This window comes from Chlorocebus sabaeus, chromosome 22 (genome assembly GCF_047675955.1).
Source record: "Chlorocebus sabaeus isolate Y175 chromosome 22, mChlSab1.0.hap1, whole genome shotgun sequence".
Taxonomy (NCBI): domain Eukaryota; kingdom Metazoa; phylum Chordata; class Mammalia; order Primates; family Cercopithecidae; genus Chlorocebus; species Chlorocebus sabaeus.
In genome coordinates this window covers 49553096-49566450 of record NC_132925.1, presented here as the reverse complement: position 1 = coordinate 49566450, position 13355 = coordinate 49553096, and the positions used below count along the sequence as shown (strand labels likewise).

Sequence of the window (13355 nt, the reverse complement as noted above, 5' to 3'; positions counted from 1 at the left end):
ATGTCTTAGGAAGGTGAATATAAACAAAAAATCCCCAAATTATAAGTAATTCATTGAATTTTTATGAGCGCGAGTCTTTTTGAGAAAAAAAGAAAAGAATAATCTAGCCAGGTACATTGGTTCTCAGCTTTTGGGAGGTGAAGGCACGAGGATCACTTGAGCCCAGATGTTCAAGACCAGCTTGGACAAAATAGTGAGACCCCCATCTCTAGAGAAAAAAAAAAAAAAATTGCCAGGCATGGTGGTGCTTACCTGTAGTCCCAGCTACTCTGGAGGCTGAGATAGGAGGATTGCTTGAGCCCAAAAGGTCGAGGCCGCAGTGAGCCAGGATTATGCCACTGCACTCCAACGTGGGTAACAGAGCAAGACCCTGTCTCAAAAAAAAAAAAAAAAAAATTCTGAGCCTTGAAGTATGTTATATACTGCCACTAAGAGCTACTGTCCCTGTCTGGAACCAGTAACTTCTACCTTCTAACACCATACCCTGACCTCATACTTGCCGTACCTCAACCACAATGACCTCAACCACAATAAGAGCATACAAGGAAATGACATGCTGGTTATCTGTGTGTGCTCTGGTACAGAATGTGTCATCTCTGAATACAAAAAGGCAAAGGAATTACTAGTATTGCCTTGGTTTTAGTTGGTAATTGAAGACCCCGCTCAATCACATAACTATGTCATTTCTTAACAGGGAAAACAGTTTAGGAAGGAAATAAGAATTGATAGACATGAGCCAGGCTTAGTGGCTCATGCCTGAATCCTAGCATTCTGGGAGGCCAAGGCAGCAGGATCACTTGAGCCCAAGAATTTGAGGCCAGCCTGGGCAACAAAATGAGACTCCATCTCTACAAAAAATTTTTCTAAAATATTAGCTGAGTGTGGTGACACACGCCTGTGGTCTCAGCTACACAGAAGGCTGAAGCAGAAGGATGGCTTGGGCCTAGGAGGTTGAGACTGCAGTGAGCCATACTCATGCCACTGCACTCCAGCCTGGGTGATAAAGTGAGACTCTTGTCTCAAAAAAAAAAAAAAAAAAAAAAAATGATAAACATTTGACTCACGGAGCTCAAGGTTATAAGGGCTTCGAAAGGCCATCTTGTTTATCTAAGGCAAGAGATCCTTTCTGTGGCAGCTGAGAGAAGTGTGTGTCAACCAGCCTGTGTCTGCAGTCTCTCAGTTGAGCCTTGGGTAGGAAAGTTGTTTTAAAGATAATTCTTTTCACAAGGTTTTCTGTCTCATGTTTTATGTTTCTGGGGGACTCTGGGCATGCCACAGATTGTAATGATGAAAGGTTCTTCCTTTCATTCCCTCCAAATCTGTTCTCCTTGAGCCTTAAACATCTTTTGCCCCTTTAATTGGAAATGATGATATACTGGGGTTTGTCCCATGATCAGCTGAGGATTCATTCTTGGATCTGTCATCCTATTCTGCTGTCCTCTCTGGTCTTGCACTTGGCTGTGCCCTGTAGCCACATTTTTGCAGTTTCCTCTTGTGTTTGATTCAAGTCTTTGCTTAGTGTCACATACTCAGAGATGTCTCTCCTCCTAAAGTTGCATCCCTGTCTCCTTCCCAATGTCATGCTTTTTCTGTTTGTTCTGCTTTTTGTTTTCTCCAGGGCATTTACACTGACCGATATTATTTATTCAGAGTTCACGGTCTGTTTCCCCCACTAGAAGTTGAGTTCCATGATGGTGGGACCTTTTTTTGTTCACGTCCATATTCCTAGTACCTAGAACAGTGCTTGACTCATAGTGGGTGCTCAGTAAACATCTAAGTGATTGAATCTTTTCTTGCCTATGTCATTTTATTTTGAGCCAGCCAACATTGTCTTATTTTCCATATTGCAGGTAGCAAAGCTGTTGTGTTAGACTGTGTGAGTTTGTTGTCTCAGCCTTGGAGTTCCATTTCTTTTTTTGTGGGGGGGGACGGAGTTTCCCTTTTGTCGCTCAGGCTGGAGTGCAGTGGCATGATCTTGGCTCACTGCAAACTCTGCCTCCTGGGTTCAAGCGATTCTCGTGTCTCAGCCTTCCAAGTAGCTGGGACTACAGGCGCCCACCACCATGCCCAGCTAATTTTTGTATTTTTAGTAGGGACAGGACTTCACCATGTTGACCAGGCTGGTCTTGAACTCTTGACTTCAGGTGATCCTCTCACTTCGGCTTCCCAAAGTGTTGGGATTACAGGCGTGAGCCACCGCGCCCGGCCAGAGTTCCATTTCAGAAGTCTGTCAAGAGGTGGTACAGATGCTGGACCTGCCCATAAATGTACTGTGCTGTAGGAAACTGAGTTCCAGCCAGAGACATAGCATGTTTCCCCTCACCCAACACAGCAGCAGCAGCAGCTCCAGAGTCCTCTTTGTAGTAAGGGTCTGCTGGTGCCTGGAGGGAAAGGTGGCAGTGCTGCTAGCCAGGAATATCTGGCCTAGGAGAGAGGCAGGACGGGGGTTAGAACAACTTTAAAGAACTTCATGAGCAAGAAAAAGAGAGTTCATTCTTGTCATAGCAACTGTTTTTGTTGACTGTTGCAATTAGACAAGGACTGTGTGAAGAAGTGGAGTCTTGACAGTGATGCTCCTGAAGAGTGGGAACTCCCAGAGGAATAAGGGTCAAGACTTCTCCAGAGTCAGTGCCCACTTCCTTCAGTGCATCCTATGATCTTTTATTGTCTTCTCTCTATGTGCCAGGCCTTGTGCTGGCCCTGGGGATATAGCAGTGAATCAGATGTAGTCTCTATCCTTAAAGACCTCAGAGTCAGGAAGTGCGAGTGAAGGAGGTGGGTGGTCAATTAGTGGTGAGTTGAGTGTGTGTCAGCAAGGGTCTCCCTGTATTCTCTCAACCTAAGGCAATAGTATTTACAGGACCTTTTAGAAAGAGGCCGTCTTTGAAAAGTCATTCCCAAGTTTTTGGACTTTATGGATCAGTAGCATTTCAAGAGTTAGGATTGCCTACATTTCTTAATAGGTGAGGACAAGGACTTTTCAAAAAGTTAAACCTATCTATTATTTATTACTGCCTTCATTTCATAAAAGAAAGGGCATTTTACTTCTAAAAACAGTAGGAAAGATATGGTCCTAGACTAAAATTAGCTTTATGAAAATTTGTTTCTGAAAAGCTCACTATTGTGTTTTGTTTTTCTCGATTCACCGTGGACTAGTGAAACTGCATGTTAGACAGCATTAATTCAAGGTGTTTGGCGGTCACCACTTTGAGCACCACCTGCAAATGCATAGGTCTTGTGACACTCCATGAGAGCGGCCTCCATGTTGTGTCTTATAGATTGTCACAGACCAGCAGACAGGACAGAAGATCCAGATAGTCACCGCAGTGGACGCCTCCGGATCCCCTAAACAGCAGTTCATCCTGACCAGCCCAGATGGAGCTGGAACCGGGAAGGTGATCCTGGCTTCCCCAGAGACATCCAGCGCCAAGCAACTCATATTTACCACCTCAGACAACCTCGTCCCTGGCAGGATCCAGGTAAGGCCTTTGGACAGGTATTTGTTTCAGCACTTCTGCTATCGAACTTGTTCCTGACTTATTCTTACGTCTGCCTTCGAGGCCAAATCCATCCCTGGAAGGTTCTTTGGGGACCTGCAAACATGGCAGGTTGCTGCTTTGGCCAAAGTAATAAACCAGCAAACCAGTGGCAAGGCCCAGAAGACAGTCAGCTGTAACACTCAGAGAGGCTGGAAGTACAACAAGGAGGTCAGTGGCCACAGGAGACTGGCATGAGCAAGCCGGCCCTGAGGCTACTGGAGAATTGTTCTTACCTAAGGCCATCAAGTGTCAGCCCTTGATATTTTAAAGGTACCACCTAGGGCAGACTACAGCCAAGCGAGAACTGATTGGTCCAGATCATCAGATCTGTGGCCCCAGCTTTTCATTATGTCTTTACTTGCCACTGTGTACTGCTCACTCTGGGCCCCTCAATTCTTGTCTCTATCTCTGCCCTGGTTCTTCCTGCTCTCTCAAGGCAGGATGGGGTTGAGGACAGTCTATAGCAAGGAAAAGAGCAGGCACTGAAGGAAAGCAGGGTTGTTCCTCAGCATGAGGCTGGGAAGCATAGAATCTCCAAATCCAACACTTAGAGAACAGAAACTCAAGGTCAGTATACCATTATGGCTGAGCACAGAGCATGCTTCGTCAGCGTTGTATTTAATTTTTTTTTTAATTTTTGATAAAATATACATAATATAAAACTTACCATGTTAATCAGCTTTAGGTATACAGTTTAGTGACATTAAGTAGATTTACATTGTTGTACCACTGTCCAGCTCTGTGTAACTCTTTTCCTCTTCCTAAGCTGAAACTCTATACTCATTGAACAGTAACTCTCCTCTCCCCTTCGCCCAGCCCTGGTGACCACCATTCTACTTTCCGTCTCCATGAATTTGACTACTCTAGGTACCTCATATAAGTGAAATCAGCCTTCGTGTGACTGGCTTATTTCCCCCATCCATGTCGTAGCATGTGTCAGAATTCCATTCCTTTTAAAGGCTGAGTAATATTCCACTCTGTATATAGACCACATTTTTCCTCTTCATCTGTTGGTGGACATGTAGGTTGCTTCCACCTTTTGACTATTGAATTAATGCTGCTTAGAATCTCTGTTTTGGGTGGGGAGGTTCTACTGTGAAGAAACTTAAGGAAGGGAAGAATTTTTTTGTCTTCTGATTGAGCTGGGATCAGAATGCCAGCGTGTTCAGCTTTCAAAACTGTTCTTTTAGACACCTTACGCCACACTTACTAAATGCTGTCTCATCCTTCCTTTCCCGGAGTACATTGTGATCATCTGAAATCAGAAAGGAATTCCTCCTCCTTTAGAGTACTCCTTGTCTGTGAAAGAATGGCTGTTGATTTTGTTGCATGTTTCACAAGAGGTGATTCTACTTAATGATTTCTGTATGTGTTCCCACCGTGTGTAAATCATTTTAAGGCTTATTGTTGGCTCAAGTTCAAGTACATTTTAAAATAACAGCTATTTTTCACTTTCGCGTATTGATATCAGTTATAGTATTCTCACAGATGAATTGCTGTCGCCTAGAAAATCACCACAAATTAGGGGAAGATAGCAGGTTTCAAAGGTCATTTGTTCTCGTCATCTCACCACCAGCTGCCTCAGTCAGAGTCGTAGTTATTTAATTAATAAAGTTTGGTTATTTCTCTGCCAATATACCTCTTTGCATACATTCAAGTTGTTATGGGAAGAATCTTAAATATCTTCATTTGGTAGCGTCTGTGTGTGATTCCCCACATGGGCCACAATTTTGGGTGGTTGTAGTAGCCGGATAGAGTAGATCAGTGGAAACCAGCACCTGATCCTGGGAAACCACCCAGCTGATGAGCAGTCCGGATGAGTGGCAGAACCATTCTGGGTGTCAGATTAAGTTGTCATTTGGAATTTTCCCAGTTCTGTCCAGAGTTCTCCTGCTTAGAAACCCAACATTGAGAATTTATAGTTAAACATTACTTTGCTTAGTGATCTGGGTTTTTGTCTGTGTTTGTTTGTTTGTTTGTTTGTTTGTTTTTGAGATGGGGTCTCACTCTGTCACCCAGGCTGGAGTACAGTGGCACGATCTCAGCTCACTACCATGTCTGCCTCCCGGGTTCAAGCAATTCTCCTGCCTCAGCCTCCAGAGTAGCTGGGGATTACAGGCGCCTGCCACCACATTTGACTAATTTTATATTTTTAATAGAGACGGTGTTTCACCATGTTAACCAGGCTGATCTCAAACTCCCGACCTCAGGTGATCCACCCGCCTTGGCCTCCCAGAGTGCTGGGATTACAGACATGAGCCACCATGCCCGGCAGTGATTTAGTTTTTAATCGGCACCCCTGTTTATTTCCTGGTTTCTCTCAGATTGTCACGGATTCTGCCTCTGTGGAGCGTTTACTGGGGAAGACGGACGTCCAGCGGCCCCAGGTGGTAGAGTACTGTGTGGTCTGTGGCGACAAAGCCTCCGGTATGTAGTTCCAGGTTATGCTGGCACTTAAAACGGGCCAACAGCATGAAGTAACTGTTGTGAGGTGGGGTGGTAGTTAATTTAGAAAGACCATTTTATGTACGTTTGTAGGTTTCACACATTTAATTCTACTTTTCTTATTGGGGTAATGATGTAAATAAGTAAGGTAGTTTGTCGAATAATTAGACATAAAAAGGAAAAGTCAAGAAACGATTTCTGTGATTTGTAGATCTTGGTTAAGTGTGCATTTGCACAGCACTTGGCTATTTTACAAGATGTATAATTTGTATAATCCCCCTTCATCCTAACTATAACTGTCTCTATCATCCCCTTACTATACCTACTATGAATAACTGCTGTAATGAAGCAGGAGGCGGCATGTGATTCCAGCTAGAGTCCCAGGGTCAGGAAAGGCCCCACAGAGGCAGTAACACGTGGGAGCCTTGGTGATTGTGTACATGTTCGTTGGAGCAGGAGGAGGGCATTCCAGCAAGTGGAGCCAGGGCCTAGAGTTTAAGGTCTATACCCACGGTATCCTTGAGAGAGAGCTTATAGGCTTCTGTGATTACGATTGGGTAAAGTGAGACTGAAGAAGATGTCTGGCCCAAAAATTCAAGTGCTGGCCTGCTTGTACTGGGGATCCATAGAAGGTTAGTGAGGCAGACAGGAAGGAATGGAGAAGTATTTTATAAGAACACAGTACCAGGGATGCCAAGGGCACAGGCCTGTGTTCTGTGATGGCTGCCTGGTTCCACTTTCTTCTGTGGTCACAAAATTCACAGGAACTTTGGACACTGTAGTCCTGGTTTTTGTTTGTTTTGTTTTTTAAAAAGGAGGTTGGACCAAGCCTCTTAGGAAGACAGACCCAGACAAGCATCTACAGAAGATCAGAAGCTCCAGTTTCTCTTTCATGCTGGTGACACCATTTATCTGCCAATGGTGCCTGCCTCTGCTCCCACCCTTTGTCCTGGTAAACCCAATCCATCCTATCCCTTCTCTGAAGCCCTCACCTACCCCAGTAGGCAGGTAGACAGTGCTGCCTGTGATTCTGATTGCCCTTTCCTACAGATTTCTCTAATCAGTTGTTGCCTACTCATATAATTCACTCTACAGGCCTGTCTTCCCCATCAGAATGTCAAAGCAAAAACCATGTCTTACCATCTATCTCTGTATTCCTGTCTTCTTGCTCAGCAAGGAAAGGCACTCTACAAACTTCTAAACAAATGAATGAAGCACGAACATAACAAAAGGGCCATAAAATCTGCTCGACTTCCCCATTTGTCAGTCTTCTTCTGAGCTTAAGGAAAGGCCTAGTCACAGGCTCTTTGTGCCATTGTCTCCTGAATTAGTGTCACTCAAAGAGATAGAGAACTCAAGGAAATATATTGCAAAGAAAGGAAAAACAATGTTATAGAAGGCACTTTACCACAACTATTCTTAAAAGAACAAGACCAGGTTGTTCCAAATGCACACTTGGAAAATGGTTTTGCATACTAGAGCTTAGAACAATGGGATTCTCTGTAGCCACCATAAATGGTAATCCTGTGAAATGTATTCTCCTTGGCAATGTAGCTGTGAAATTGGATTATACAAACAAGACAGAATCAGAAGAGCATGTCCATGGTCAGTCTCAGCTGGAAACAAGTGAGGCATAATGTATGTGAAAGTACTTTGTGAATAAGAAAGCTAAACTGAAGGAGGGGACACTTTTTTTTTTGAGAGGGAGTCTTGTTCTGTTGCTCAGGTTGGAGTGCAGTGGTATGATCTCGGCTGACTATAACCTCTGCCTCCTGGGTTCAAGTGATTCTCCTGCTTCAGCCTCCCGAGTAGCTGGGACTATAGGCATCTGCCAGCACGCCTGGCTAAATTTTGTATTTTTAGTAGAGACGGGGTTTCACCATGTTAGCCAGGATGGTTTCGATCCCCTGACCTGGTGATCTGCCTGCCTTGGCCTCCCAAAGTGCTGGGATTACAGGCGTGAGCCACCTTGCCTGGCCAGGGCCACTTTTTAATGTCATTGATAATTAAAAGTTGGAGATACCATGCAAACTGTACACCTGACAAGGGGTTTAGTATCCAGAACATATAAGGAACTTAACAGCAAAAAAACAAGTAACTCAATTTTAAAATGGGCAAAATACCTTAATAGACATTTCTCAAAAGAAGACATTCAAATGGCCAATGGTTATTTGAAAAAATGCTCAACATCGCTAATCCGCAAGGAAATGCAAATCAACACCACATGAGGTATCACCTCCAGGTAGGATGTCTGTAATCAGGCTGGGTGCGGTGGCACATGCCTATAATCCAGCACTTTGGCAGGCTGAGGTGGGCAGATCACATGAGGCCAGGAGTTCGAGACCAGCCTGGTCAATGTGGCAAAACCTCATCTCTACTAATTTTTGTATTTTTATAAGATACATATTTTTTGACAGGGTGCAGTGGCTCACGTCTGTAATCCGAGCACTTTGGGAAGTCAAGGCAGGCGGATCACCTGATGTCAGCAGTTCGAGACTAGCCTGGTCAACATGGTGAAACCCCGTCTCTACTAAAAATACAAAAATTAGCTGGGTGTGGTGGTGGGTTCCCGTAATCCCAGCTGCTTGGGAGTCTCAGGCAGGAGAACCGCTTGAACCTGGGAGGCAGAGATTGCAGTAAGCCACGATCGCACCACTGTACTCCAGCCTGGGTGACAAAAGCAAGACTCTTGTCTTAAAAGAAAAAAAAAAAGATCTTATAAAATATATAAGATTTTATTTTTGTTTTATAAAATCTTATAAAAATAAAGAAATTAGCCTAGTGTGGTGGTGCACACCTATAATTCCAGCTACTCGGGAGGCTGAGACACAAGAATCACTTGAACACAGGAGGTGGAGGTTGCAGCGAGCCGAAATCACACCACTGCATTCCAGTCTAAGTGACTGAGACTGTTGTCTCAAAAAAAAAAAGAAGAAAAAATGCCTACAATTAAAAAGACAAAAGCAAAGAAGTGCTAGGGAGGATGTGGAGAAAGGGGAACACTTACACATTGTTGGTGGAATTGTAAACTAGTACAGCCACTATAGAAAACTGTATGGAGGTTCTTCAAAAAATTAAAACTAGGACTACCACATGATCCAGCAATCTCAGTACTGGATCCAAATCCAAAGGAAATAAAATCATTATGTTGAAGAAATATCTGCACTCCCATGCTTACTGCATGACTATTTACAATGACCAAAATGCGGAATCAGTTTAAGTATCCAACAGTGGATGAATTGCTAAAGAAAATGTGGTATGTAGCACAGTGGAATAGATAAAATTGAATGAAATCCTGCTCTTTGTGACAACATAGATGAACATGGAGGACATCATGTTACGTGAAATAAGCCAGACACAGAAAGGCAAATATTATCTCACTCCCGTGGAATCCTTAAAAAATAAATGAGATCATAGAAACAGAGAGTAGAACAATGGCACCAAGACGTGGGAGGGGAAAAGTGAGAGATGGTTGGGAAAGACTGACCAACTGGTACAAAGTTACAGTTAAGTAGTAGGAACAAGTTCTGGTGTTCTGTTGCACTGTAGCCATAGCTAACAGTAAGGTATTATATATTGTAAAATACCTAGAAGAAAGGTTTTTGAATGTCCTTATTACAAAGAAATGATAAATGCATAAGGTGGTGGTCACTCTACCTGCTTTGATCATTATACAACATGTAGATATATTGAAATATCAAATTATACCTCATAAATATGGACAATTACAATGTATCAAAAATAAAAAGAGACACCAAAGTAAAACAAGGTTAGAAAAATGAACTGTGTTTAATAAATGCATTCCTAGAACTGTGTTTTTAGAAGGCTCTGAGTAGCTAGCCCAGGTGAGCCATATGGTAATCCTCCTTTGCTGTGGGCTTTGGCAGTCACAGTCCCCATGCTTCTCCCTGTGACTATCCCGCTTCCCCAGGGGAGATTTAGGGCCCAGGACGTGAATCAGAGAGAGGGGCTAAATGCAGGAGTGAGACCCTCTGTGCCGAAGCCACACATGCACGTGTCTGCTATGTGCCACTTGTGGCGGGACAGGGGACCTGATCCACTTCATAAGCCCAGATCTCCAGGAATAGGACCCAGGTGTGTTCAAGTGGATAGTAGAGTTCAGCTGTCACCTGTGAGCTCCTACTGTGTGTTAGACCATTTGTATACTAAGAGCACTAAAGTCATGCCATCTGCCAGCTGTCATATAACCTGTCCGAGCTTCAGTATTTCCATCATGAACTCATAAGGCTACTTGAAAGATTGTAGAGAAATTACGTGAAGGGTGTGGCCAGTATGCTTAATGCTCAGGCCACGTGGCTGTTGGCACCTAACAGCGTATGCACCCATCACTTCGATAAGACTTGCACAGGAACTGAATCCACAAATATAGTCACAAAAGATTTGTGTATTCTTTCTCCTGTTTCAGGCCGTCACTATGGGGCTGTCAGTTGTGAAGGTTGCAAAGGTTTCTTCAAAAGGAGCGTGAGGAAAAATTTGACCTACAGCTGTCGGAGCAACCAAGACTGCATCATCAATAAACATCACCGGAACCGCTGTCAGTTTTGCCGGCTGAAAAAATGCTTAGAGATGGGCATGAAAATGGAATGTGAGTAACAATATTTTAAAACCACATGAGTTAACGCAGAGGGAGAGAGTAAACAAGAAAAAATAAGGTTTCTGTACCTGGCCTTAAAATACTTTAAGAAAAATTATGCACTTAAGCTTCATTTTGGTTTACCTCATGGGTCAGCTAGGTGATTCAGAGCCAGTGCTGCGGGGGTTGGTCTGTTCTCCTGCTGTGTGTGTGGAAAGCCTTATTCCAAATGCATCAGGAGGCAGCTTAGTGGAGTGGATTGAACACAGGCTTTGGAGGAAAGGTGATACCAAGTCTACCTCCAGGTGTGCCACTAAGAGCTATGACGCCTGAGGACACACGTAGCCTCTCAGCCACAGGGTCCTCTTCTGTGATCTGCTTATTCACCTTACTTATATATTGCTCCTGAGGATTACATCAGCCTACTCCTTGTCTTCTTAGCCCCTCTACTTTCTTTTGGGATAAGGTCCTTTGCCAAGCCTCTGTGTAACTGGGGTTCTAAAGAGAAATATATTGCTCCTGGATGTGTGGGGCAGCCAGGGAAGGTCTCAGGCCCCTCCTTTCCACTCCCATAGCCAGAATTTTGGGAGTTTTCAGGGACCAATGAGCATGGAGGTCACTTCCCTAACTTGTGGTGAAAACACACCAGGACCAGGACCCAAGATGGGCAGCACAAAGAAATTCAGGGAGAGTGGAGTTAGGCTCAAACCACAGTAGGAAAATGGAGCTTAGCAGAGCAAGGCATGCAACTCAGCCTCGCAAGTCTGGTGGCCGTGGACCCAGGACTGCAGGCTCCCGCTGAGTATGCTGCATGGTTCTGTCGTCTGTTGCGTAGTTTTCTAGGAACACTGAAAACCAATATATTTCAGTATTGATGTTGACGTTTCTGGGAATGGGAATCTGTAAAATTAACTGGAGAATAAATGGAAATGTATTTTTTGAGAAATCAGAAATATCAACCTAATTTCTGCCTAGTGTGATGTTTTTATTTAATCTAATGATACTGCTCTTTCCCCAAAGTGAGTAAATAAATCACTGGCTTGGTGTGGGACTGGCCCATATTGCTAAGCTTTCCTTTTTCTCAATGATGAATATTTTTACTCAGAGCAGTGACTGAAATCAGTTTTCTTGTGATCACAGCTGTAGCTGCAAACACAATATTCAATTGGATAGCAGTTTGATTAGCAGCATATCTGAATGTTAGTCCCTGACCTTCATCACTTTTGTCTTTAAAAAGCTTTTGTTTTCTTCAGTTGCTTCTAACATGCATATTTGCTCTTATATTAGACTGCTAAAGGGAGAGTTTGCTAGCATGATATAAAATTGACACCCATTAAACAGTTTGCAGAAGTGATTCAGACTTGATTTGGAAATTAGAAGGGTTCCTCTACAAATTGTGGCATAGGAAATGCATTCTATTAAGGGCCTACTTGAAGGTGGACATTTCTTTTCTTTTTTTTTCTTTTTTTCTTTTTTTTTTTTTTTTTGAGGCGGAGTCTCACTCTGTCGCCCAGGTTGGAGTGCAGTAGCGCACGTCTTGGCTCACTGCAGCCTCTGTCTCCCAGGTTCAAGCAATTCTTCCTGCCTCAGCTTCCCAAGTAGCTGGGTTTACAGGTGCCTGCCACCACACCCGGCTAATTTTTGTATTTTTAGTAGAGGCCAGGTTTTGCCATGTTGGCCAAGTGATCCACCCATCTCGGCTTCCCAAAGTGCTGGGATTACAGACTTGAGCCACCGCCCCCGGCCCAAAGATGGGTGTTTCTTTATCCTTGAAATGGTCTATTTTGTTAGCATCATGAGGTAAAAACCAACTGGGCACTGTAGCTCATGCCTGTAATTCCAGCACTTTAGCAGGCTGGGGCAAGTGGATTTCTTGAGCCCAGGAGTCTGAGTCCAGTGGGCAACATAATGAGGCTTCATCTCTACAAAAAACAATAAAATAATAACATAAAATTAACAAAATGGCCCAGAAGGCTCATGGGTGCTTCCATAGGCCACATAGGTGCTGTGCTGCAGTTTCCTAGCAGGGAGTACCACCCATCGTGAGGTCTTTTTTATGCCTTTAGATTTGACATGGCATGGTTTGGCTTAATTTCTTCTCTCTGGCCGAAAAGTCCACTGTGAAAACTGAGCTAGATGAACCTAGCACCAAAGTCATCCTCCCTGCGGTAATGGATTTACTAAAGAAAACCCCTTACTTTACCACGAGGGATGTGGTTTTTATTGATTTGAATTGTTTCTCTAAACACAAATGTTTATGTTGTGATTTAAGCTGTACAGAGTGAACGGAAGCCCTTTGATGTGCAACGGGAGAAACCAAGCAATTGTGCTGCTTCAACTGAGAAAATCTATATCCGGAAAGACCTGAGAAGTCCCCTGATAGCCACTCCCACGTTTGTGGCAGACAAAGATGGAGCGAGGTCAGTCCCTTTTTCTCACTGCAGTCAGCCTTTGCAGCTGATGGAGGAGGCACAGACGCGTCCCAGAACAGGCACTGTTGTGGCTTCCCACCCACCTGCCATAGCCTCCAACCTTGTGTTGCCTAATTCTGCCCCTTCTGGAGCTGCTCAGTCACACCTCTGGACAGGCCTGAGGATGCCTGATTTATGATGGGGTCAGAAATTCTCCTAGCCTTGAATTCAGATTATGTCCTGCAATTTAGGCATCATTCATACAGGAAGACAATTTTATAATTCAAGACTGGGGCTTTTCTGCAGTACAGACAAAAGACCTAAGGTGAGATAAGGTCTCAGTGCTATAGTTAATTTGTATATTCT

General features: G+C 43.8%; 1 protein-coding gene across 7 annotated transcripts in view; it reads left to right on the top strand.

Moving 5' to 3' along the window:
* The window catches only part of NR2C2 (nuclear receptor subfamily 2 group C member 2), a 102059-nt gene that overhangs the window by 64028 nt on the left and 24676 nt on the right, over window positions 1–13355 (top strand). For all 7 annotated transcript variants that reach the window (XM_007985338.3, XM_038003503.2, XM_007985342.3 and 4 more), the window contains 4 exons: window positions 3279–3479; window positions 5864–5966; window positions 10411–10590; window positions 12851–12998. In XM_007985338.3, coding sequence (XP_007983529.1) covers window positions 3279–3479; window positions 5864–5966; window positions 10411–10590; window positions 12851–12998 — 632 coding nt within the window. The remainder of the gene's footprint in view (window positions 1–3278; window positions 3480–5863; window positions 5967–10410; window positions 10591–12850; window positions 12999–13355) is intronic.